This window comes from Pseudovirgaria hyperparasitica, assembly GCF_010093815.1.
Source record: "Pseudovirgaria hyperparasitica strain CBS 121739 unplaced genomic scaffold EJ05scaffold_9, whole genome shotgun sequence".
Taxonomy (NCBI): Eukaryota; Fungi; Ascomycota; class Dothideomycetes; order Acrospermales; family Acrospermaceae; genus Pseudovirgaria; species Pseudovirgaria hyperparasitica.
This window is the reverse complement of record NW_022985557.1, coordinates 1,060,823-1,085,907: the sequence shown is the minus strand read 5'-3', so window position 1 is coordinate 1,085,907 and position 25,085 is coordinate 1,060,823. Positions and strand designations below refer to the sequence as shown.

The window sequence follows — 25,085 nt, the reverse complement described above, 5'->3', positions numbered from 1 at the left end:
AAATTACGTTGATGAGGCTGTCGAGAGTAAGATCGAGAGGCAAGACACCTTAAGTCTCACATTCGATTCCGTGCAAGATGATGGCTTCTCAGTTGTCAAGGCCACACTTCGTATTGATGCTCCTACGGCAGGCGCTCTGAAGATAGGAGATCACGTACAACTTACGGTCACGAATGCACCACAAAACTCGCCCTTTTCTCCCACTTGTTCCATAGACGCCCTGGTCCTAAAATCAGATCTTGGCTCTGCAACTTTCCGATGTCTACATACACCACCAAACTACGTAGACAAATGCTCGTGGACTTTGGTGAATTGTGGATCGTTCGTGACCACGAAGTCAATGCTCGACGCTATTACTGCGTTATACACACAGCGTGAGGCCTGCTGCTTTTTGTACAAAGGCATTGCTGGTCTACCCGATTATGGTGCTCCAACCTCAATCGATAAATTGGCTTTTACATCAGACGATACCCTCAATGTCAGCCAGAATCAGGCTTTGGAGGCTGCGATGAAGTACCCACTGAGCTTTCTCTGGGGCCCACCCGGCACAGGAAAGACATACACAATTGTGAAGATCATCAGGGACCTTTTAAACGAGGCACCTAAGTCGCGCTTGCTCATTGCGTGCAGCAGCCACAATGCCGTTGATAACGTGTTGCGGAAGTTCATCACGGAGGATGGAGTCAAGAGCACCGGTGTCGAGCCTGTCAGAGTGTCTACAAGCCTGCTTAAAGTATCCCCTGATATGAAGAAGTATACATGTGATGCTATGGTTGGCAAAGATCTCTCGTCAGACTTCAAAGGGCGCAAGGCAGCACAGAAACGCGTCAAGGAAGCTCGTTTAGTGTTTACTACTTGTGCAGGTGCAAGCTTAGGGCTTCTTAGAAAAGAACGTTTCGAATTCGTCCTAATTGACGAGGCATCTCAGATGACAGAGCCGGAAACGTTGATACCTCTTGTGAAGGGCTGTAAACGGGCTGTCCTGGTAGGAGACCATGTGCAGCTACGTGCCACTGTGCAGAAGCATGCTCTCAACCAAGAGTTCGATATTTCTCTATTCGAGCGTCACTACAACATGCCCAATCGTGATGGCGTCGGCAAAGTCATGCTGGATACACAATACCGGATGCACCAAGACATTTGCGCTTTTCCGTCTATGGAATTCTACGCTGGCAGGTTACATACTCAAGTACTCGAATCTGCAAGGCATCTACCAGACACTCTATTCCCATGGCCACGACAATCAATTGGAGCTAATGCTCCTTTTGCTCGCAGCCTCTTCATACAGTGCTCTTTTCCGGAAGATCTTGGGCAGAAGTCAAAGAGCAATCAAGGCCAGGCCAAACTATGTAAGACGATTTGCGAGCTACTAAGCACGCCTGCGGCTCCTTCTGCGACGTCCGATGCTCAAGCTCCTCTCAAGCCTAGCATAGCCATTCTGGCCCCATACTCCAAGCAATGCGAGAATCTCAAGAAACTTATATTCGCTTATGAAATCAGCAGCATCGACGGCTACCAAGGTCGCGAAGCAGACATCATTATATTCGTTTCTGTTCGCTGTAACAATCACAATGAACTGGGGTTCCTAAATGACATGAGAAGGCTCAATGTTGCTATGACGAGGGCAAAGACTGCCGTCATTATAATTGGAGATCGTAAGACATTGACTGAGGGAGATAAAGATCGTGAGAGTAAGGATGTTTGGGGACGACTCTTGAGTAGATGTGTGCAAGTAGAAGAGGGCATGATTACGAAGCTGGAGGGCTGTTGATGACATGGGGGTCAATTTGACATGCTTCTACTACTGGGATTATGAGCCCCGAGAAATGATATAATTCAAATGCTTTGTTTCAAAGCTACGTCTATTTCACTCAACGATCTTCACACACTGTCATGGTAAAGCTCTATACTGTGTAAGTGATCAGGCTATCTCGACCATGCATTGCTCATTGACGTGGCGTACAAAATCTATAAGTAACGTACAGGACCCGGTGCCATAAAGAGATGATCATCTGCGCGTATTTCGAGGTAGGACGGTCGCTCAAAGGGGCAAACTGGGCTTCAACTCATCCGCTCAGATGAGATCCTTACCACTTCCTTTCTTGTCCATGTGTTCAATTGAAACTTGTTCATCCCACATCCGGACTCTTCCGTCTCTTCTCAACTGGTCTTCGAATTCTACTGTTAAGCTCCGTCTCGAACGCTAACTTTCCACCACGTGTTGACATCCAAAAGAGATAAAAGTCTCGCAACTGTACGCTTTCGAATCATGAAGGTGAACACTTTAGGATGCACAACACGGCCTTAGGTCCAATGATGCACCATATGACATTGTTTTCAGCTCTAGTGCTGTACACATGTATTTGTAAGGCAATGTAGATACTCTAGATCTTTTTAGAGAACGTAAGATACATCTTGGCATATTGTTAAAAGCAAAGGGAGGCTGACGACAAAGAAAAAAGTGGAAAGTCCCAGGACTCACCTCTACCATACTCAAGATGAAAGATTATAGCACTCATACTTTTAGGAGGTGGTTGCGATTGCCAGCTCTGTGACTTGCGATAAGAGACAGCTTCAGGCCCTCCTCATTCGAAGTGGGGCACAACACACTCTTCTCGCACACTAGGTGCTGTAGATCGATCAGTAACTCACGCACCAGAGCTCCAATATGGCGACAATGCAAAAAGTCTTCGCCGCCTACCAGTCTCGCCTCTCGACCCTCCAGTCAACTTATCCTAGTAACAGATACGCCGCCGGTATCGCGTGCATTGACAACACACTCGTCCCTCTCGCCGATGCCCGCATTCCCATCACAGACCAAGGCTTCCTCAAGAGCGATCTTACATACGATGTCCCTGCGATCTGGGACGGGCGATTCTTCCGCCTCGACGACCACCTGGACCGATTTGAACGCTCATGCAGCAAGATGCGGTACAAGAGCCCCCTCTCACGTGAGGAACTGAAGGCGAAATTGATCGAGATGGCTGCGCTGAGTGGAATGCGCGATGTGTATGTGCATATCATCGTGACGCGGGGTATGCTCCCCGCAATGCTAGTGTCTGAGGCCGAGCAGGTGAACAATTTGTATATCATCATGAAGCCGTACTATTGGGTCATGGCGCCGGAGATGCAGATTGCCGGCACGGGAGCAGCGGTGATCACTAAGACAGTAAGCAGGACTCCGGAGCATAGTGTGGATCCAACGGTCAAGAATCACCAGTGGGGAGATTTTACACGGGGTGTGCTCGAGGCACGGGATCGGGGTGCGAAATATCCGTTTTTGACAGATGGCCAGGGGGCATTGACAGAGGGGCCGGGATACAACATTGTGCTTGTGAACAGAGGTGTGTTGTATACACCTGCAAGTGGGGTGTTGGAGGGTGTGACGAGGTTGAGTGTGATGGACGTTGCGAGGGAGAAAGGGGTGGAGGCTAGGGTTGAGAGGGTGCCGGTCAAGATGGCGTACAGTGCGGAGGAGATATTTATGTGCACAACGGCGGGCGGTATTATGCCTATCACAGAGCTTGATGGAAAGCCCGTTGGCGATGGGCTGATCGGTCCTGTCACGAAGACTATTTGGGATGCGTACTGGGAGATGCACTACAATCCTAACTATAGCTTCGAGATATCGTATGAGTTTTCGAAATGAGATGGTCTTAACGGAGTACACTAGACGAATGCCGGGGTCAAAAATGTAGCCATAGAGGTCAATAGACGGTGTGCAAATTTTCAACTTGCTTATCTACGTCTGTCTCATGGGAACGTTTGGGTTCCAAATTCATGTCAGAACCCAGCGCCTATGATAATCTCCACAATATCCATATGAACATGTTCTCTAGATCATAAGACGTTCAACCTTGTCCTTCAAGGCTCGGATCTGTCCCATGAGAGAACTGGCCTCGTTCGTGGTAATTGAGCATCCGATAACTGCACGACTGACACCGCAAGCACGACCGAGAGCCACTAGTAGAAGTCAGCACTACCGTAAATCAAGTATAAGTTCCAAGTATCAACTCACTCTTCGATGGCACATATACGTATGCAACATTCTTATCCTCACAGAGGAGCGGAAGGTGAAGAATGATGGCGAGAGGAGTCGTGTCGGCAGCAAGGACGACAACTTCAGCAATACCTCTGTTGAGGGCTTTGGTACACTCGTTGGCACCTTTTTTGAGTTGCCTGTAATGAGCGGCTTGTTGGCAAAGCTATCCTAAAGTCAGTGACTGCGAGACACTTGGTTTTGCCGGTATGCGACTCACATCTAGGATTTCCTGGGTCATCTGCTGGTCGGCGACGGGCCACGCAGCGGAAGTTTCAGCCGACATGTTTGGAAGATCAGGTTTGATTTGGGGGTAACTTTGGATAGTTATAATGCGCCGGATCACTGCAGCGAAGCTCACACGGGCGCAAATGTGGTCGAGAAACGTAGTATCTTTAACATGCAAAAGCAGGTCAAGCTCCAATTTTTTTTGTATGGTGGTCGGAGTGCAGTGCGTTAGCGCGTGCATCACGTGCCGCAGTCTTTGATGTATAGGCTGCTTGGTTTCCCTCGTCTACCTCACTTCACCATCGTCATCTACTCCATTGACATTCCATCACGCTCACGAAGCTCATCAACGTCGTCACAACATCTCGTAACTGATGCCATTGTAAACCAATATCCTACATACAAGTTCTAGGATACGCAAAGATGGTTGTTTCTGATCTATGGTGAGTGAAGCACTCGCGGAGCTCCCCTGTTGCTTCGGAATACCTTTCAGCTCTTAGTGAGACGATCATGTTGTACATTATCGTCATACTATACATTCAATGTCTCGATAAATGTAAGAGTCTCTGCTAACATCATATGTAATACAGTCCCGTCTATGCCGTAAGTCTGACTTCCCTCCGCTACGACGAACGATACCGAAGCAACCTCGCACCAACAGCTTCCGAGAGCTCCATCCTCAACATTGTAATATGATGCACATCCTGACGATATAAAACAGCCTTTCTTCGGGGCAATGGGCTGCACTGCAGCCATTGTCTTCACCTCGTTCGGTGCCGCCTACGGTACCGCCAAGTCTGGTGTCGGTATCTCCGCCATGGGTGTCCTACGACCTGACTTGATCGTGAGAAGTGCGACTCGATTACTCATTAGAGGTAGAAGGCATTCTGACTTCATTAGACATCATTCCCGTCATCATGGCTGGTATCATTGCCATCTATGGTCTCGTCGTATCCGTTTTGATCTCCAACAACCTAAAGCAAGAATCATCTCTCTTCACTGGCTTCATTCAGCTTGGCGCTGGTCTGTCAGTCGGTCTCGCTGGTCTTGCTGCTGGCTTTGCTATCGGTATTGTCGGTGACGCCGGTGTCCGTGGTACCGCTCAACAGCCAAGACTCTTTGTCGGCATGATTCTCATTCTCATTTTCGCTGAAGTCTTGGGTACGTGCGACATGGGCCGGTTTGTGAGATGCCTCGCTAACTTTCTCCTAGGTCTATACGGTCTTATCGTTGCTCTCCTGATGAACTCCCGCGGTGCCGACTCCAGCTGCTAAACGCACTCGGCGACAAGCATTAAGCGCCAACGATTCAACAGACTGATTGGGCCATATTGTGAAGTGTCAGGGCCTCTTAATAACCATGTTCGTCTCGGGGCTGGTAAACCGCGATAATGCATCTGACAATATGGGCATGGCTGTATGTATTTGAAACTGTAATCTGGCCCGTCGAATCCCCGTATATTTGGGGATGTTTGGCGAACGGCTCGGAAACGTGTGCGTGGATTTGCCAGCAGAAAGGAAGCTTAAACGGACATGTACTCTACGTTATATGATTTTTGGGTTTTTCTCTCGTCTAATCGTCCACTTGCATAACACTTTGATACGTATGGAACGATTCCCATCTGCATAAGATTGGTTTCATCCAGCGTTCCCTGAGCACTCGCAATTACTCCGGGACGAAGACTCGCTTACCTCACTGTGTGTGCCATGTCATGGTGCGATTACGTTTCCTGTGCCTCTGTATAACGGGATGAAGAAGCAGCCAGACTAATCTCCATGTCGGGCGGTATGCAACTTGCACGTCGAGCTAATCTACTGGATGCCATATGAAAACTCCGAATGCACAAGGCATGCAAACATATGCCGCGATATTGCGTGATCTTGGTATTACGTATTACAATCACGGTTGGCAAGCAAGTGTGGATTGGACATGTAAGAGATTGAATAAATTGATTTGGTTCGAGGTATGCCTAGCAGTCTCGATGTTAATAACAATATCCCAAATACACCAAGAATCGCCATGTCCCAAGGACTATTCTGTGCCCGGCTGATCATGCAGTCGCGGGCTGGTAGTGGTCCCACATCCCGAATACGATGGTCCTGATAACGCCGTTCCACAGCTCATAACGAGACCTATTTCAATACAAAATGCGCCGTTGTAACAACGCTGTTGGGTCCTGGCCCCTGGACGTGGTATATTCGATAATGCATAATGAATAGCTCATGCGGTGAATGACATGTCTAGTAGACAAATGTGGTATCTCAGTAGAGTGTATCAGTCTCAGACCCAGTGAAAGATTCGCGATGCGCGTCGGGTATGTGTAGACAGCAGAATCGTCTTGTATGCTGCTTTGAAGCAGACTGAAATGTTCTTGGGTGTCAAAACTAGTATGGTTTGACGAAGAGGTTCAACGTCAGCCAGCGTCAGTCCTCGTATATCGTCTCCAAATCCAAATCTTGCCGTCTCTCGCCTCCGCAGACACTCCAACGCTTTCTCTTGTCTCGGTTTGTGAAGCTGATCCGCTTAGTCGGTTCGTCTAAACTACCTCTCCTAGGACCCTCCTCAATAGCTTTTAGCTTGGCGATACGATCTTCCTCAATGGCCTCGGCTTCGGCATCTGGGGTGTCTGGGATAGTCTCCAAGCTGGAAATACTAGGAGAGCGGGAGCGTGTAGATGTTGGCGTGGAAGGTACGGAGGACGAGAGCGAAGTAGGAAAGCCAATTGGGAATGGTTCGTTGTATTTGATTGCAGAGAGCATCGGAGATGAGCTCGCTGACGATGTTGGTGTACTATAAAACGAGTTGCTAGAGTTCGCGCTTGCGACTTGGTGAAGAGGTGAGGCGGGCCGGCGCCGGCGTGGGAATGTGTTACTCATGTTGAAATTCGAGAGAGGCAATGAAGCTACACCTCGATCGCTGTGCATGGCCTTGGGTGTGAGGTCAAGCTCTGCATCTTCTGAGATATCGGGTACACTGGGCGTTCCAGCGTAAGAGTATGAGTCTTCGCCCAGTCGGTATGGGCTACGAGCGCGTACAGGCGAACGAAGCGGGCTCGATGGCCGTAGGAGTGGCACTGTAGGTACAAGCGTTGGAGGAGAGCTGTGTGACATCACGGCTGGAAGAGAGTGGGCTCGTGTCATAGGTGGTGCCACGGCTGGCGAAGATCCAGAGTGTGAGCGATAATGGGCTCTAGAGTATGGGGAGCGATTGCGTTGTCGAGGTTGACCGAGAGGATTGAGGAGTGAAGGAGAGAAGGGCTCAGTCGAGCGTCTTGGAGTTGACGGCCGAGGTTGAAAGATCTCACATACTTCATCATGAGTCTCAGTCTCAAGCCTGGAGTTCTCCATATGAGCGTCGTGAGTCTGTTGATGGTTGCTGTTCTCGCTGTGCTCTGCCATCAGCTTGGCTTTGGAAACAAGCGTGCTAGAAGGCATTTTCGCGCCTTCGCTGAGAGTGACGTGCTCTAAAAGAGCAGGTAGAGTATTCATAGCAACAGTGACTCGACGTAATGTGCTTCTGCAAGAGACATTCTCCGTTGCAACAGGCGTATGTGATGCAAAGGACGCGGTGTAAGGACGGACGGTACGCAAGGTGTACCTAGCGAGTTTCAGCTTGCAGGGGCCAGATGGGCTGCAGGCTGGATCGTTACTCTTATAATAACAGTCTCGAAGTCTCCTTGCTACACAATGATGCACCAGGTAAGGAAGACAAGACGTCCAGGTCGTGCAATATGTGCAACAGGTCGTCTTGTTGCGGTAGAGACCCTGGCGGAGATGAGAGCCAGTGGGGCTAGAACGGTGTTGTGCAGGTCTCTAATCAAGACGGATTGGCCTGCGCGTGCATTCCTGGGGTCGGTCCACTGGTGAATAGTGCAAACCTTCGATGCGTGATCTTACTGTAGAGTGACCTTTGTTGATATGTTGATGTGGAGGGGAGAGAGAGAGATGATAGATGATAGATGATCAGAAGGTACACATCAAGAAGTTGCAACAGTGGAAGATGGTGAATATGACGGAAGCGGTTGGTGATTGGTGCCTGTCCAATGTCAGTCTGCCCAATCGCCAGTGTCACTCCTTCAGCCTGAGGCCTAGGGCAGTTCCGTTGCACATCATCAAAGAAAGGGAGCCGACGCCGACACCGATTAGAGAAGGTTTGCGGGTAAGGGCGGGGGCTCGCGGGGGTATATTGTGCATCTGGCTGGTCACGCAGAACTTGCAGCGGCGCCTTCCCCGCAGAAAAGCGCCGCACGCGGCCCCTTGTTGCAGCTGCTGTTCTCGGCGCTCTCCATCGCCACCTGGGCACATGCTGCATTTCGACCGGCCTGGACAATTGGAGCTATTAGCGAGATCTTCAGCGTTGAAATCGCCGAGCTTTCGTTGCAGATGGGTTAGCGATTTATATATTTTTTTTTCGGATAACACGTCATTCAAGCGCTGATAGCTCAGTGGTAGAGCGCAGGATTGCAGTTACCAAATCAGTTATCCCGAGGTCTCGTGTTCGATCCACGATCGGCGCTTGTCTTTTGCATTTTATTCTTTTCTTTGGCATCACCATGCTTACTTACACTTACCCGATCTTTGGCGGTGGTAATTGTAGGTTCTTCTTATACTTACTTACTTGGAAACCCGTTGGGATCCTTTGTCAGATAAATTGGTATTGTGCTGAATTCTCATTATTAGAGGACGGTTCAAGAGCCCTGTTTAGCTTTCCTGTATTGATAAGTGTGCCATGTCGTTTAGTTATTATGTATGATGCTCCATTACCCTATCATTACTTCTCAGTCGCAAAAATGAGACCATTATCCTTCCTCATCTTCTCCGTTGACCTCAACACCGCTCTACTAATCTGCTCCTGTATTCCTACCGCCTTGATATCCTTCTTCTCGATCCAGTCTGCATATACATCCGCCTCTTCCTGCAGATTCTGCTCCGCCTTCTCCTGTGCCAATTCTTCAGTGTTCTTCCTTTTTGCATCCAAGAATTTTACGCTGTCAATGTCCGTTACAGCATTGATCACTAGAGTCCCCTTCTCGCCGTATACCTCACTCGGCGCCGTGCTCGTGTATATCTTGCTCGCATTGACACTCACGCCGAACGTGTCGTACTCTAGGAGTATCACGCCCCCACCGTCCGCTCCGGTAGCAATTATAACAGGCTTGTATATGCATTTCTGAGGCTCGCCAAACAGCGCGACGGCTGCAGCGATCGGATACACGCCCAGATCCGCGAGTGAGCCACCAGAGTACTCGAGCGAGAAGATATTGGGCACTTCGCCGTCGAGCACCTTGTTGTATCTGCTAGAGTATGACGCGTAGTTCAACGATGCGCCGTAGATAGGGCCTAGGCGCGCAAGGTTGGATTGCAAGACACGGAAGTTCACTTCGTGGATATGGCGAAATGCTTCGATTAAGAAGACATCGTTCTCCTTTGCGAGCGTGAATAGGGAATCGAGCTCGGCGGAGTTTGAGGCAAGGGGTTTCTCAAGAATGACGTGCTTCTTCGCACGGAGGAGTATGGAGGCTTGCGAGAAGTGGAGCGAGTTGGGAGAGGCAATGTACACTACTCGGATATCTGAGTCGGCCCCAAGGGATTCAAGAGAGGTATATGTTGTCGAAACGTTGTATTTGCTTGCGAATTCTGTCGCGGTGGCTTGTTTGCGGGAAAAGACGGCTGCGAGTTGCCACTTTTTGGTGTTATGAGCGCCGGCGATGAATGACTCTGTGATCCAGCCCGTGCCTACAACGCCGAAGTTGATCATTATGGGCAATGAGTGTCAAGAAAATGCTTCGGAAATGTTGAAGGAGCTTGCAAGGGCTCTTGATTGTTGAGCTCTTGTTATTGCCCTCCATAGTGGGGCTAGAGGGGTAGGTCGGATTGTTTCCCAAAAGGTTCTTGCAAGCGATCTTGACTTCTGCTTCCAAGTATCTCCTGTATAAACATTTATTTACCAAACCTGCTGTACATCATCTGGGTACCTCCTTTACATCGTCCTGATGACTTTCTTTCTAATACACAGCCTGACAAATCTCATTCGCCTGGCATTTGATCCCTATTATAGATGTACCTGGACAGTCGTCCCGCCCGATTCTTGAGCATTTTCAATAATGGAGGGACGATTCTTGTAGTATGGTACTTCCGGATTGAGATACATCTAGAGTATTCGGTTGCGATAGTCCGCTTATATGGGCGTACTTCTGCTAGGTGGCTTCTTTCCCACTTTCATCGTAATCATCGGCAAGCAGCTAGCTATACTCCAGATATTGGTCAGAAGGTATCATCGACTCATCTCTTCCGAACAGCGGTCCGGAAGCCTTACCACTTCCTGTGGGACTAATTATTCTATTTTATGCTCAAGCTCTGTCCAGCATATGCTTAAACTTCTCAATCTATGAGTAGGAATTAGCTAACTGAGCTCTTGGCGAGGGCTATTCAGAAGTATACCTTGGTACTGAGGTACTTTTCCACCTCATCACTGTTGATACCGCTTTTACCGTGTGTCTTCCAAGCTAGAGGTACCATAGCAACTCTCTCCTTGACGACGACCTCTCTTCCAGGGCCCTCGACGGCTCGGACTTTATCGGGGTTATTGGTTAGGAGACGTATGCCAGTCTCGCCGCCTAAGCCTAGGTCTTGAAGCATGGCCGTAGCCAGACCATAACTTCTGGCATCTGCCGGATGCCTTAATAATATGTTTGCCTCATACGTGTCATTGCCAAGATCTTGAAGATTATATGCTTTGAGCTTTTCGCCCAAGCCAATTCCTCGCCCTTCTTGTCGCAGGTAGATGATAACTCCTCCTGTTGCACTGGGTAGTGCCATGAGTCGTGCAGCCTCATCCAGCTGCTCGCCACAGTCACATCGAGCTGACCATACTGTTTCTCCGGTATAGCATTCAGAATGTATTCGTACGAGCGGTGCTTGTTGTATCACCTGTGCATCAGACGCTTGTCCTGAACCAGCGTTCTTCAGCTTGCTACTTGTGCGACCTGGGTGCAGACGTCCTTGGTATGCGCCGCGAATCATACGATCCATCTCCGTTTCACCGGGACGAGGCGCATCCAAGGTTTTGCTTCGGATGGTACTGCCGAATACGATGGCCAGATGCTCTTTCGTATCAATATCATTCTTGTATACATGTAGCCACATCTCTTGCCCTGTTGTGGTGGGTATTCTTGCGCGTACGGTGCATGTCACTTCTGGGAGCTTCTTGACTAGCTCGGGAGTGTTGGACGAAGCCGGATTGTCTTCGACAGGGTATGATGCAGCACTTCTTTCGTTGAAAGAGGTGGTGTTGAGACTTGGTGTAGAAGGTGGTGTGAATTTGGGCGATATCAGTGAAGGAGGCGGAGGTTGTGACAATTGCCGGAGTTCTTCTCTGTGATGTGATTGGAAATCGAGGTCAGGAAAGTCGGTATGATCCTGCGCAGCGGTGAGGGCCGGAGATGCGTGCGCCGGCAGTGTAGTCATTCTGGCAGGGAGAGAATGAAGCTGGGTCGCAGGTATATTGCGAAAGGAAGCGCAGGGTGAGCAATGGCAACGACATTACTGACCTTGACTGGGACCAACCTTTTGATGCCGTAGCTGCGAGGGACCGAGGCGGGGGCCCGTTATTCGTCTGACGTGCGAGGGAGCAGACGGCAAAGGCTAAAGCAAGCTATTACCACCTCAGGGACCTACCTAGGTGACCGAGCAGTAGCCGATCGCGCTGAACCCTCGCCGAAAACCTCCGGGGTTTGTCAGCTTTCCATAAGGAACTCGGTCCGTGCATGCTGCGCTGTTGCTGGAGACGACATCCCCGGAGGATCATGACGAAGACTGAACGTGCAGAATGAATCTGTCTTGCGACTCGTATACTTGATCTATTCGAAAAGGCGGTCTAATCAACCCTCCTCGCGCTCGATTCTCTTCCCCAAACCTCATCTGCAGTCTTCTTGCCCTTCGACTCGGGTACATACCAGGTAACGAAGACGAAAAAGAACGCTGCCAGTCCCGTAAATATTAGATATACCTTGCCATGCAATTGCTCGTTTAGAATGGGAAAGAATTGTGCAACACAAAATGTTGATATCCAATTGGACGATAAGGCCCAGCTTTGAGTAGCACCAACGGCTTCAGGATCGACCAGCTCACTTGCTAGGATGAACGGAACCGGACCTAGACCAAGGGCAAATCCGGAAACGAAGAGTAGTACAGCTACTGCAGATAGTATTTTGATCGACTTGATGATACCGATAGCCAAAAGCAAGGATGACGCTCCCATCACAAAGATCGAGTTCAAGATACATACTTTGCGGCCTAGTCGGTCGACAAGAGGAGCAGTGGCTGCCGTGACTATGATGTTGAGTGCCGAAACAACTAGGTTAAGGAGTGCGGAGTTTGACTGGAGTAGGCTGGACAGCAGGCCAACGCCATACATGACGATGCTGTTGATACCTGCTTTAGGTCAGCCATTTTTGACCTGATATGAAAGTCTTCGATTCCTGACCAGTAAACTGTTGTGCGACCATGACCATCATAACGGCGAAAACAGCACGCCTGTGATTTGGGTATTGCCAGATTTGGAAGATGCTCAAATTCTCCTTTCTTTCAGCTTTCATCGCAACATTCGAAAGCTCCTCCTCACCCCTGAGCAACGTTTCGTGCTCTGGTGTCCAGTTAGATGTTGACTGTCGACCATGATGACTTGCTTACCGTCTGTCAGATTGCTATCTTCAGTATTCCATCCGCCAGTTTCCTCGCTAATATCATAGTCCTCTCCTCGGATTCTGCGCAGGTTCCTCTTTGCTTCGGACACGTTTCTGTATTCTGCGGTCCATTTTGGACTTTCTACTCCAAAGAAGAGACCCAGGGCCTGCACTAATCCTATACCACCGCCAGCGGCAAGAATAATTCTCCAAAGCTGGCCCTTGCTCAAAAAGAATCCTAGCAGCTGGGCAATCAAGATTCCGACATTGACCATGACTTGTGTGCAAGCTCCAAAGAAGCCGCGCTCTGCAGGCGGTGATATCTCTGAAACGTATAGAGGAGCAACCACCATTGCTGTTCCAGCACCTATTCCGGATATGAAACGACCGATACCCAGAACCGTGAGGTTTGGTGCCAGAGCTTGCAAGATTGGTCCAACAATGAAGAAAGCCGTATTCAATTGCATGACTCTTAACCGCCCATAACTAGATGATAGTGTTCCTGATATCACAGCTCCCAGGAAGCCTCCCAGTGTGTATATCGAGCCAACAAGACCCCATTGCGCAGATGTCATGGGCATACACTGCGGGAGATTCGCTGAGGTAGCGGATTTAGCTTTACAGCGAATGACATCCTCGGGCGCGTTTAATTCAGCCTAGTCCTTTTGTGAGCCCAATTCATAACATACGTTTCAGAATGCAGTACCAAGTGAAAGCCAAACAGTAGAGGTCCGGTCGTAGCGAACAGTAGCAAGTAAATGAAGTAGGGCGTAAGGTCCTTGAACCAAGTCCGTGGATCCATTTTCTAGTCTAGTATTGTAGTATTGAGGAGGTTTCGAGCGAAGTCTGCGTAGTGCACGCCTTTGCTGTATGGTAGAGTCGCTGCAATGCTTCGCAAGAACTCTCTGTTAAACACCTAATGCAAGGTGATCGAGACGAATTCCTTCGACGAAGTAGCTGTATCAGGGACAGTGAAGAGGAGCGGGCTGAGCAATATAGCTATGGCTGGCGAATGTGCGTTCAAATTGCCATATTGCATGCGTGGAGATGTAGCAGAGGGTGATGGCGATGCGATGGTGATGGCGCTGCCCCAGCTTCAGCTCGGGAAGCTCCCCTGCCAAAAACGGCACCAAGCACTTTACGCGGCACAAGTATCGCCGATATCTCTTCCGGCGGGCACTAATACCTTGACATTGTCTAAACTCCATCACAAGGAGAGCGACTGCGGATCGCGAGGACGCAAAGAGCCAGAAATGACTTAAGAGACACCGCAGACCCACATGCGCCTGCGTAATGGCGGCCACATCGAATCCTCCTTCTAGCCAGGCGCATCAGCTAAAAAGCAGCAGTAATATTACTAGTAGCGTTCCGACCGCCCTCAACGGTAAGTCCTTTCCACGCTTCAGCATCCTTTCTCAATACACAACAATCGTCTGCGTCTTCTGCGTCTTCTGCGTCATCGCAGTTGTTCACGCGACTCAAGCTGCATCTCCTTGCAGGCGACTCTTTCTATCGGACCGAGCTCGTTGTACTATAATCCTTTTGTTCTGTGCTGTTGTCTATCTTGCCATCGTGTCTTCAGCTCCTCATCTCAGGTCACTTTTGTGTTCATTATCTCACGTTACACCCTAACCTTTTCTGCCTTGACGACCCTTTTTGTCTTCCACAGAACCATAGCCTCGACCATAAATTTCGATTCTTTTCGCGTGCAGTTAGTAATCTTCTGGCCGTCTCAGATTCATCAGAGTCATCGTCAAAGGCGATGTTAAGTGGCTATACGAGCAAGAAACGTGTCAACGAGCGTTATAGAATCATCGGTTTCATTAGCAGTGGCACGTATGGTCGTGTGTACAAAGCTCAAGGCCGAAATGGTGAAACTAGAGAATTCGCGATCAAGAAGTTAGTCAAAGCAATCTGAAGAGCTCAAATGCCGTGACTGACCACGTGTCGTAGATTCAAGCCGGATAAGGAGGGTGAGGTTCAATATACGGGCATATCACAGTCAGCAATCCGTGAAATGGCGCTCTGTACGGAACTTACAGACCCAAACGTCATCCATACGGTAGAGATCATTCTAGAAGACAAATGCATTTTCATTGTCTTCGAATATGCCGAACATGATCTATTACAGATCATTCATTATCACACTCAACAATCACGAAAAGCGATCGCTGCTAAGGCTATTAAATCGATACTATGGCAACTTCTGAACGGACTACTGTACTTGCATAGAAATTGGGTTATGCACCGAGACCTAAAACCCGCAAACATCATGGTCACCAAGGCTGGAGAAGTTAAGATTGGCGACCTGGGACTTGCTCGGTTGTTTTATAAGCCATTACACTCGCTGTTCACTGGTGACAAAGTTGTTGTGACTATCTGGTACCGAGCACCTGAGCTTCTGCTTGGAAGCCGGCATTACACGCCGGCTGTCGACCTCTGGGCCGTAGGATGTATCTTCGCGGAACTTCTTTCTTTGCGGCCTATCTTTAAAGGAGAAGAAGCAAAGATGGACAGTAAGAAGATTGTACCATTTCAGCGGAATCAGATGATGAAAATCATCGAAGTCCTTGGGATGCCTACGAAGGAGAGATGGCCATTGCTGACCGCCATGCAAGAATATGCTCAGCTGCAGGCTTTGGGGAGCACTATGCGTTCCAGTGGCCGTACAAGAACTTTGAAGGATTGGTGGCAGACTACCATGCAGAACAACCAATACTCTCCAGGTCAGGGTAACTCACCAGGAGACGAGGGTCGAGATCTACTCCAAGGACTCCTCGAGTACGATCCACAGAAGCGTCTAACGGCCGAGCAAGCGCTTCAACATCCCTACTTCACCGCTGGTGGAGAAGCAGACAAGCCATCCAAGAACTGCTTTGGGAGTGTGAAGATCGAGTATCCACATCGACGGGTTAGTCAGGAAGATAATGATATCCGCACCTCGAGCGTGCCTGGAACGAAACGGAGCGGATTACCGGACGATTCTCTCATCGGTAGGCCTGCAAAGCGACTCAAAGAGGGTTGAATACTCTTGTCGTTCACAGGCGCCACCTCTTATCATAATTAGCACATCGCCCTACTCCTCCCCGCAAGAGCACAATCATGATAGATCGAGCCTCCGATAATATATAATCACTCACAAAACGCGCTTACAGACTGCCAGATGTCATGACTCACGGAACGTGGACGATTGGATGCGAAAATTGACCTCAAATCTCGGCAGATGTTCGTGTAGCAATCCTTGAGCTTCGAATTTCAATATAAATCTGGACGGGCGACGAAATAATGCACTCGTCAGTATCCATATCCCGGAGACTCTTGTCTGTGTAGTCAAATTCCATTTGTCACTTGTATAGAATTTTGAATCTTGAAGATTCTGACGCGAAATTTACTGTAGGTGCCACACGCAGAAATGCCGGAGCTCGAAGATTCGTCCACAAAATTGAAGGGTTTGAGGGCAGTGTCGGCCCTACGACTTTTACCGATAAATGTTCCGTGTAGTGCTTTGACTACATGTGCATTGCGCGCGAATTTTGTTGATCTCGAGCATCGGAATAACGGATAACTACTGGGACAATGGAGATGTATAAGCTTCAATCAACGGTTATGTCGCTCGCCATGTTTCTCTACCATGATCTGCGTAGACATCGTTCGGCTCTCATCAACTGTTTCCCAGGTAATCTTATAGACGGGTTATTCCTACACTCATCGTGCGGGAGGCCGAAGCTGATTTACAAGCTACCTGGGTTGAACCGGCAACGCCTACCTCTTGGTAGGTTTAACAGCAATATGATTATATGTGTCTAGCTGCAGGTCAGACTACCACGTTTGTCGGTGCAAGGATCTTATCACTAGCTGCTTGCGTGATGACCGTCAGCAGTATCGACCCATCGTTGGATCGATGCAGTCAGTATGCCGAGTGACTGACATACCGGCATCGGCAGGCAGCAGACAAATATACGGGTTAGCAATATCCGAGTGTGACGAGGCGATCCGATTGTATATATGAAATTGATGACAATCGCAGCTTGTGGATCATAGCTTGTCCTCTCTGTCATCAAAATTATAAAGACCGATGATCGAAACTGACGCTCAGTGGCTCGGGATCTTCGTCCGATTGGAAATGACGGTGAGAAGCTCACCAAGAGATATAAGCCTTGCGTTGTGCTGACAAGACTCCATTCGGGCAAGGGCCAAACGAATTGGACGTGAGGATTTTGTGACTGGCCTGTGGTTTAACGGCTTCTTGTTCGCCAAACCACAACAAGGGGCAACTGATCGACTTACAGATTGCCTTAGCAGGAAGACTTGGAGTTCTATTTATAGACTCTTACTTTAAGTTTGACCTATAACGGTTGCAGCTGTAGTGGACTAAGCGGGGCGGCCCCCAGCATTTGGGCATACTATATACTCATGCGGACAGAACAGCTGCTGCTGTTCAACCAGGGATTCGTATGTTAGCTGTCTCCAGATCATCGCCTATCTAGTGCGCTCCGGCTCGAGCTGTCAGTCTCCTGGCCTGGTGCTGGTGCTGGTACTACTTCTGAACGATGAACACCAGGCCCGCATCGCTGTTTGAAACTGCCGAACACCGCGGCTTCCAAACGTGCTTCGTAACCTTGAATCTGGGTCCTTTGCGCGCTGTTGCTGTCTCAGCACGTTCTATCAGAACATATGGCGACCGACCAGAGTAGACTACTGGAATTGAGCGCTATAATAGCCGATGGGACCAGAAAGATCGATAGCTATCTGAGGGAGAAGGGTCTCCCTAGTCCGTCCTTGTCGGTGGATGCCCCGCCGCAGGCCTCATTGCCGTTGGAATTGTTCAAAGCTCAGAGCGAGGTGTTACAGGCGAGCAGTGAATTACAGGTACTCATAAATGGACCACTGACTCATCTGACACGCCTTGCGAGTCCGACGGTATGATCCGAAACGTAGTTGTTGAGACTGGGGCTCCTTATTGACGCGACGATAGAACAATGTATTCATGAGTCTTCAAGCCATATATCGATATCGCATTGCTCTTGCACTCTCGTTTGACGAAGAGGTCTCGTATGCGGAGCTCGCCATTCGATGCCGGATAGACCCGAGTGATCTCAAACGCCTGTTACGGCTGGCTGTTGCCTTCTACATCTTCGAAGAACCACGTAAAGGCTATATACGTCATAATGCGACATCCAAGCTTCTCGTTCAGAGCCCCTTACTACATCAGTGGATAGGTGTCCTGGTAGATGAGATGTGGGCTGCTGGGGTAAGAATATTTTTCAATATACTCGAGGCAGTAATAGTAATATGTAGTAGGCACGAACCGTCGATAGCATGCAGAAATGGCCCGGATCAGAGGTAATTCCTGTTCAAACTATCAAGTTTGTCAGTTTATTCACGACTGTTAGGAACCCACGGAAACAGGGTATGCGTTGGCGCACGGCCAATCGCTATGGGACGCACTGAGGTCTAACGAGCTTCGAGCACAACGCTTTGCAGATGGCATGCAGTATCTTCAGTCACATCCCATATTCGACATTTCGCATCTATTCAGAGATCTCGGCTGGACAGAGGAGACCTGTCCAAAGCTACTGGTGGACGTTGGCGGGTCCCATGGATCCGTTGCGATCAAACTTCTACGACGATTCCCAAGACTGCGATGTATCATCGAGGATATGCCTGAAGTCGTCACAACCGCACGGGTGCCAGAAGACGTGGCAGACCGGATTGAGTTCCAACCGTACAATTTTTTCATGCCACAGCCTGTGAAAGGGGCTGATGTATACTTCTTCCGGTCTATCCTCCACGACTGGTCGGACAAGTATGCAGTTCAGATCATCCGAAACCTGGTCCCTGCAATGAAACCCGGGGCTAGGATCATTTTTAACGAAGTCTGCTTACCTCAAGCAGACGACCTGGAACCATATCATATCCAAGTCATACTGTATGTTGAGCTATGCGACTGTTGCGTAGCAGATGTTGACGAATAGCAGTGGTTATGATCTTGCAATGAAACACAGTTTCAACTCAAAAGAACGTGATGTCGAGGATTGGGGTAAACTTCTAGCGATGGCTGATCCGCGCTTCGAGATCACCAGAATAGCGCATACCCCTGGGTCGATTCTTTCAGTCATTGAGGTCGCGTGGACAGGCCCAGATGTCACTGACGATGACGAGACTCTGTCGACAGATGGGTCTAGTGTTGAGGAAGAAGAGGAGGATAAATCAGTGACCATCTAAATGATCTGTACTCTCATGTGTTGAAGATACCATTAGGCAGTAACGCCGCAACTGTTAATCAAGGTGCATGAGTTGGATGTGTCATTTTAGGCTCACTCAGACTATCAATAGACGGGAAAGGTAATTTTACATTAGGGCGAATATCAAAAGGCTCTATTACACATACTCATCTCTGAACCCTCGGTAGCAGAAGCACCTCATCGAATCTAGTATGCTTGTGCGTGACTGGACATCACGAACTTAGGAACTCGATTGATCTTCTGAAGAAGCAGAGAATTCAAGCATGATGGCTACGCATTGCCAATCATTCTTCCTGATGGGTGACGCCGTTACATATATGAGGCATGTACCGCATACCATCATGATCATTGTGAATACAATGCCGGTCCAAGAGATCAGCGTACTTGGTGAGAGTGCTGGAACTGTTAGTATCGGGCGAACAAGGTTCCCCCCATAACATCCCTTAGCTGGTAAGCTAGAGCATATAAACCCAAGCCTGTTACAATGAATATCAACTCCGTAAGCCATTCTCACGGATCGTCGCTGTTCTGCCAAGTCTCATTGTTCATTACTGCATACATGTAGTACTTGTCATGAAGATAATACGACAATCTCCATGAGCAAGATGGCTAATTTACAGACTGAACTGAAGCTTGGAATAGTTGTCATGATCGAGTATTTGTAGTTGCGTGATCATTTTCGATATTCTCCCTGTTTCAAGTCTTGTTTAGTCCACTGTTCATGCAGCCCAAGTCATTATTGGAAACATATGAGGTCACCAATATAGCCAGAGAATCCACCAAACGTTCAGTGACAATGAAACATCAGGGACTTTAGCCTCTAACTCGGACTTGAGCCGTAGGTTCGAGGTTCGGGAAAAACTGTGTGCAAGACAATTCGGCTCTAAGCAGGTTATAATTGGTTCTAAGCTCCCTTACATTACACAATTGACTAAAGTTGATCACCTGGGTGAGCCGAATGTTGTTTTTGTCAAAGTGATTGACAGTACGGCCCATCTCTGTTTTATTCATCGCGGTAGCATTCCTGTCGCGACTCTTGAAAAGACAAGGTGTCTCCCAAGTCAACACTCCTGTAGCACTTTCTTTCCGGGCAGAAATGTCAGAGCTCGTGCTTTATCTCCAAGTTCCTGAGCCAGGAAGAGATCAAGGCTAAATGTGCCTCACAAAGTCAGACACCTAATTAATACTGTGCTTAAATGTTTCGAACTACAAGGGGACTAGTCAGGCAGACTAAAAGCTGATGCTAATTAACACGATCGATGTCTCTGTTTCTTCATAGACAGCCTTGCAAGTTCACGGTATTGCTGAACTGGAGTTGCTGGTTGCGTTCAGCAAGAAAGGCGGTGGAGGTTGATGGCATATGATCGCAGAGTGATGGGAGCATCTTGACGTTTCTGTTTCTGCTCACAATAATTATGAACGGTGGAGGATGTGCAAATGAAGGCATGATGGGACGCGTCGGAATGTCCAGCCTCCCCATTCGGATACAGCCGTAATTGTGGGGCTTTTGGGTAGCCTAGCGATACTGATTGGACAACGCGCGACGCGACTAAAAACGCGTCTGCCACTTTCAATCAAGCATCATCAACTGGTCTTGCTCCCGTCACAACATTTCTATCCAACATTCCCACTCCATATTGCTACAAAATGTCAGCTTCAGACTCAGACAGTGGCCCAATTCGACCTCGGGGCCGTACAGCCACCAGAATGCAATCAGAAAGCCGTGATACCTCACGGTCGAGATCAGCTGCTTCAAGAGATCCGGCAGCCGATGCAGCATACGAAGCGTATATGAAGAAGATGAACATGGGGGACAATAGCGACAACGAATCGGTAGCGTCCAGAAAATCAGCCAGCACTGAATCAAGCCCACCAAAACAGAGAAGCCCCCCGAGTGCTTCACGAGACGGTTCACCCACATCTCCATTACGACAGTCGCCAATTGTTTCGAAAAGTCCAGACGTTCAAACGTCACCTACTCGAGAGCCCTCCCCAGGACTCTTTGTTTCTTCGCGTGAGACTTCACGCGTGCGTGCTCCTTCGGCTCGCGTGTCACCCGTCGACTCAGATTCAGATCTACCTACCGGGAAGCTTGCCACAGATGAGGAATTTCAACGGAAGGTGGCAGAAAAACGCGCCGAACGATTATCAAGAGAAGAAAGTGCTCGCAACCAGAAAGAACAAAGGCGGAGGAAGCTCAACGCACTATCATCGAAAGCGCGCAAACAGCGCGTCGAAGAAGATGATACCGACAGCAGTCCAGACGAAGCGGAACAAGCAGCTGACTCCCGGCTGACACAAGAGACTACACGCCCCAATGCACGAAAGGCCGGTAGGAAAGCATTGGAAGAAATGAGTCGAGAAATTCGAGAAAATCAACGCTTCAATCGCAGCTTGCAACTGACTCACCAGGCAAAGACCAAGAAAAAGATCACAAAGGATGACTTGTTCAAGACTTTCAACTTTAGGCAAACGAAGGCTCCTGCACAGTTACCGGTGAAAGCATCTAGCGATGAAATAATAGGGCCTGTTTCATCTGACGCGGAAATGGCCAATGCCAGTGATACGCCGCCAACCAGCCCGGCAACCCTTAATAACACCCAGGAGGATAATAAGGCGCAGAAGGACTATGTAATGAGCGGTGCCCTCGGTGTAACGCATCACACAGACATCATGTCTGTCCCAAGTAATTTAGACGATTCCGATGGTGGAAACCTACCTGATCTCAATGAGCTACTCACGAAAGCGGAGACTGTAGACAAAGGCAAAGCCAGAGCTATTACGCCTGGTCTTCCAGAATTATCTCGTACCGTTCAAGTCCACAGAGCTGGTATCCGACCATCTGCCACCCATGAATCAGATGATGACCTTGAGATATTACCCGCAAAAGCCAGTCGCTTCCCAGTATTTGACAATCTACCCGCCAAACAAAAGAAGGAGTCTAGATCCATGCTTACCCTTCGAGCCCTCGCCCACTTGACGTCGCCAGGAAGGACACGAGGAAGGAATGCTCGACCGTCGGTAAATGTGACAGAAATGCAGAGCAATCTCATTCGACGTGGTCGACAACAAGCCCGCGCAGCCTTGATGGAGAAGATCGAAGAGGCTAAAGCCAATGGAACCTACGTTGATCCTGAAGAGCTTAAGAAGGCGCAAGAGGAGCGTGCAAACGAATTGGATAAGCTCCGACAGGATGTAGAAGCGCTTGGCAAGAAGGAGAGAGCAGATGCTAAAAAGAATGGAGAGGTTGATGAGAGTCAGATGCTACCTAGCGATGACGAGGACGATGCAGACTTTAGGGACAGTGACGAGGATGCTGGGGACGATGGAGATGATGAGGAAGAGATAGAGCTTTCTGGATCGGAAGACGAAGTGTCCGACGAGGATCAAGAAACAGAACGTCATGCCATATTTGATGAAGAAACTGGAGAGAATGCTACAGATGATGAAAGTGTCACCAATGGAAAAGGCTTGCCTGAACCCGCGTCTGACGATGACATGCCTGCTCCAGGACGTGCACATACTACATCTCGCAAGCGACACATTATCGAGGACGACGAGGATGATGATAGTGACGATCTACCCATCGTAGCATCCCGAGCTCCTCCAGACCAAACACAATCCACCCCAAAGAAGGACATAGTCGCAGCATTTGGATTCGACAAGATAGCAAGCTCGCCAGCACTTGGACTAACGCAGATGTTTGCCGGAACCATGGCAGAGCCGTCTCAGCCTGAAAATGGCGACCAGCCCGGTGATACTGCCCCTATTCCGTCTCTTGACTTTCTTCGTGGTCTCGGCATGTCCAGCGCACCTGACTTCGATACGGCAATGGCGGATGACTCACAGAATCTCGTAGTTCCCAATAGCCAGATTGGAGTTTCTCAGCAAGAGGTATCGCAGGTCCCACACGAGTTTACCACACCGGGAGGCAACGGCCTTGGTATATCTCAATTCCCAGATGTGACTGAAGAAACCCAGTCTCAGTTTTCTGATCTCCCAGACCCGACACAGGACGCAGGATTTCAAGTGCGTACACCAGCAGGAATGCGCGACATGCCAAGTTCAACCACAGAGACCGTCTTACTCCCTACCCAAGAAACGCCTGTTCCGAAGCAGCGAAAGCGTCTGCAGAAAAGGTCGGAGGCCCTACCTGATCTGTCCGACATTGATGAGGACGAAGTGGTTCCCGATGTTGGATCTGACACTGAAGACGATTTTGAACTCAATGCTGATGTATTCAAAGTCATGAAGAATGCATCAAAGAAGAAAGCAGCCAAGGATGCCTTTAACAAGAAGAAGAGCGAAGCCAAGACTATGTTTGAGGAGCAAGCCGACGAGTCGGAGGACGAATACGCTGGTCTTGGTGGCGCCAGTGACGACGATAGCGGTGAAGAAATGGATGAGGAGACAGCCAAGATGATTGACCACGGCAAAGTCGATGAGAGAGAGCGCGAGATTGCAGCGCTTCATGCGTACGTTCGCTCCTTTTCTGTCTAAAATTTACATACTAACAACACACCAGTGAGCGGGAACGTGACGAAGACGAGAAAAATGTTCAAAAGCTCCACAAGGATATTATAAACGGCGGCCTCCGACGCAAGCGTGCTGCAAATGATGATCTTCTTGGAGCCGCTGATGATGACTTTGATGCTCTCGATGAGATGCGCCGCAAGAAGCAGGCCGATTTCCGCAGATCTTACAACGCGCTCATGAAGAACGAGAAGCTGCAGAAGCTGTCTGGTGACAAGACACAGGCTTTCCTGCGTGCGGTGCAGGACATGGACGATGACCCGGACTACGACTTTTACATCTCGCATCCAGCGGAGGACGAGGTGCCAGATTCGCAAGAACCCATGGAGCAGGATGCAGCGCCAGTAGGTCTCGCGACAAAGGAAGTTTCCGCATCGCCGTCCGAGGATAAGGAAAATCGCAATCCTCTCAACCCCCTTAAACGCCCATCCGAGCCTATTCACGCGATCCGTCCTCCACCAGCTCTCCGCCGCACGAACGCACCCCGTCCCGCGCCTTTCCTAGCCCAAACAGACATCCGGGCATCTTTATCATCTATCCTCGACGACCCAGATACCCTCGACCGCATTCCCGACTCACAGCTCGACGGCCACTCCGACAGCGACGCAGAATCTGACTCGGAACCTCGCGGCCCAGCTTCTCTCTCACGTCAATCCAGCAATGCAAGCATCGTCGACCGCCTCAGTCTCTCCCGTGCAGTCACAGACGTGGCAGGAAACAGCGACACACATTTCGCATTCCACGCCCCCGCCAAACCCGGCAGCATAACCGGGTCAGGCTTCAAAGTGCCCAGTCTCGTTCGTCGGGCAACGTCGAATTTCTCGAACATGTCCACGTCGAACTCGAGGTCGAATTCGGTGTCATCGTCGGGCGCGTCGACGCCTGTGGAGGCGCCAACAGTCAGGATGGGCGGGAGTAAGAAGAGTAATATTCACTTTCAGGCCAGGGAGGCGGAGAGGAAGAAGGTGTTGGATAAAGCGGAAGAGAGGAGGAGAGGCGAGTTGAGGAGGAAGGCCAGGGAGTACGGGGGAAGAGGTGGATTGGGTGGTGTTCTTGGTGGGAAAGCGGGCTGGGATTAGATGGTGAGGTGACTGTGAGGCATCAGCAGAGTGTACGGGATGGTTTCCAATTGTTGTTCGCTGGTGTTCGGCGTGTGTCAAAAGGACGTTTGTGTTTTGGTTATGGAGTCAGTCGTTGGCATGAGAACGATGTGTTCATCTGTCACTACATGTGAAGAATACGGTCGTATGGACGAAAGTATTATGGTGCAGGAGGAGATGAATCGTACGCATCATCAGAAATATACCTGCGCGATAAAATCGCCATAGAAACTCCAACTCAGGTGCATCATCGAAGA

The 25,085-nt window shown here is 49.4% G+C and overlaps 10 protein-coding genes and 1 non-coding gene across 11 annotated transcripts; 6 read left to right on the top strand and 5 right to left on the bottom strand.

Annotated features, from left to right (window-relative positions):
• The first annotated feature begins 2,562 nt into the window (after nucleotides 1–2,562).
• Nucleotides 2,563–3,891, top strand: EJ05DRAFT_397678 (D-aminoacid aminotransferase-like PLP-dependent enzyme). The gene has a single exon (XM_033741396.1). It carries the CDS (start codon nucleotides 2,669–2,671, stop codon nucleotides 3,647–3,649), a length of 981 nt encoding a protein of 326 aa, XP_033600134.1. The 5' UTR covers nucleotides 2,563–2,668; the 3' UTR covers nucleotides 3,650–3,891.
• EJ05DRAFT_439855 (L30e-like protein) lies at nucleotides 3,836–4,325 on the bottom strand (the record flags this gene model as incomplete). Its single annotated transcript, XM_033741897.1, has 3 exons — nucleotides 3,836–3,963; nucleotides 4,019–4,205; nucleotides 4,260–4,325. 3 exons carry the CDS (start codon nucleotides 4,323–4,325, stop codon nucleotides 3,836–3,838), a joined length of 381 nt encoding a protein of 126 aa, XP_033600133.1.
• A 282-nt stretch (nucleotides 4,326–4,607) lies between these two features.
• Nucleotides 4,608–5,795, top strand: EJ05DRAFT_476898 (V-type ATPase). The gene is made up of 4 exons (XM_033744133.1): nucleotides 4,608–4,710; nucleotides 4,858–5,118; nucleotides 5,168–5,428; nucleotides 5,480–5,795. The coding sequence occupies exons 2-4, from the start codon at nucleotides 5,004–5,006 to the stop codon at nucleotides 5,539–5,541; spliced, it is 438 nt and encodes a 145-aa protein (XP_033600132.1). The 5' UTR covers nucleotides 4,608–4,710; nucleotides 4,858–5,003; the 3' UTR covers nucleotides 5,542–5,795.
• An 895-nt stretch (nucleotides 5,796–6,690) lies between these two features.
• Nucleotides 6,691–7,701, bottom strand: EJ05DRAFT_501206 (uncharacterized protein; the record flags this gene model as incomplete). The annotated part of the gene is made up of 1 exon (XM_033747089.1): nucleotides 6,691–7,701. The coding sequence occupies one exon, from the start codon at nucleotides 7,699–7,701 to the stop codon at nucleotides 6,691–6,693; it is 1,011 nt and encodes a 336-aa protein (XP_033600131.1).
• Nucleotides 7,702–8,697: 996 nt separating this feature from the next.
• On the top strand, nucleotides 8,698–8,783 carry EJ05DRAFT_t47. Its single transcript has one exon. It is a non-coding gene; the product is annotated as a tRNA-Cys (tRNA).
• Nucleotides 8,784–8,976: 193 nt separating this feature from the next.
• EJ05DRAFT_397374 (putative oxidoreductase YgjR) lies at nucleotides 8,977–10,285 on the bottom strand. The gene has a single exon (XM_033741392.1). The coding sequence runs from the start codon at nucleotides 10,022–10,024 to the stop codon at nucleotides 9,038–9,040; it is 987 nt and encodes a 328-aa protein (XP_033600130.1). The 5' UTR covers nucleotides 10,025–10,285; the 3' UTR covers nucleotides 8,977–9,037.
• A 380-nt stretch (nucleotides 10,286–10,665) lies between these two features.
• On the bottom strand, nucleotides 10,666–11,938 carry EJ05DRAFT_397254 (uncharacterized protein). Its single transcript, XM_033741390.1, has one exon. The coding sequence runs from the start codon at nucleotides 11,731–11,733 to the stop codon at nucleotides 10,696–10,698; it is 1,038 nt and encodes a 345-aa protein (XP_033600129.1). The 5' UTR covers nucleotides 11,734–11,938; the 3' UTR covers nucleotides 10,666–10,695.
• Nucleotides 11,938–13,997, bottom strand: EJ05DRAFT_397245 (vacuolar protein sorting-associated protein 73). Its single transcript, XM_033741389.1, has 4 exons — nucleotides 13,657–13,997; nucleotides 12,958–13,606; nucleotides 12,752–12,910; nucleotides 11,938–12,699 (listed from the first exon to the last, which is right to left on the bottom strand). The coding sequence occupies exons 1-4, from the start codon at nucleotides 13,750–13,752 to the stop codon at nucleotides 12,143–12,145; spliced, it is 1,461 nt and encodes a 486-aa protein (XP_033600128.1). The 5' UTR covers nucleotides 13,753–13,997; the 3' UTR covers nucleotides 11,938–12,142.
• Nucleotides 13,998–14,334: 337 nt separating this feature from the next.
• Nucleotides 14,335–16,212, top strand: EJ05DRAFT_397349 (cyclin-dependent protein kinase-like protein Ssn3). Its single transcript, XM_033741391.1, has 2 exons — nucleotides 14,335–14,849; nucleotides 14,904–16,212. The coding sequence occupies exons 1-2, from the start codon at nucleotides 14,713–14,715 to the stop codon at nucleotides 15,973–15,975; spliced, it is 1,209 nt and encodes a 402-aa protein (XP_033600127.1). The 5' UTR covers nucleotides 14,335–14,712; the 3' UTR covers nucleotides 15,976–16,212.
• Nucleotides 16,213–17,329: 1,117 nt separating this feature from the next.
• Nucleotides 17,330–19,295, top strand: EJ05DRAFT_397215 (putative O-methyltransferase). The gene is made up of 5 exons (XM_033741388.1): nucleotides 17,330–17,870; nucleotides 17,926–18,201; nucleotides 18,252–18,293; nucleotides 18,344–18,879; nucleotides 18,929–19,295. The coding sequence occupies exons 1-5, from the start codon at nucleotides 17,625–17,627 to the stop codon at nucleotides 19,173–19,175; spliced, it is 1,347 nt and encodes a 448-aa protein (XP_033600126.1). The 5' UTR covers nucleotides 17,330–17,624; the 3' UTR covers nucleotides 19,176–19,295.
• Nucleotides 19,296–20,805: 1,510 nt separating this feature from the next.
• On the top strand, nucleotides 20,806–25,070 carry EJ05DRAFT_476895 (uncharacterized protein). Its single transcript, XM_033744132.1, has 2 exons — nucleotides 20,806–23,670; nucleotides 23,721–25,070. The coding sequence occupies exons 1-2, from the start codon at nucleotides 20,843–20,845 to the stop codon at nucleotides 24,805–24,807; spliced, it is 3,915 nt and encodes a 1,304-aa protein (XP_033600125.1). The 5' UTR covers nucleotides 20,806–20,842; the 3' UTR covers nucleotides 24,808–25,070.
• The last annotated feature ends 15 nt before the right edge of the window (nucleotides 25,071–25,085 follow it).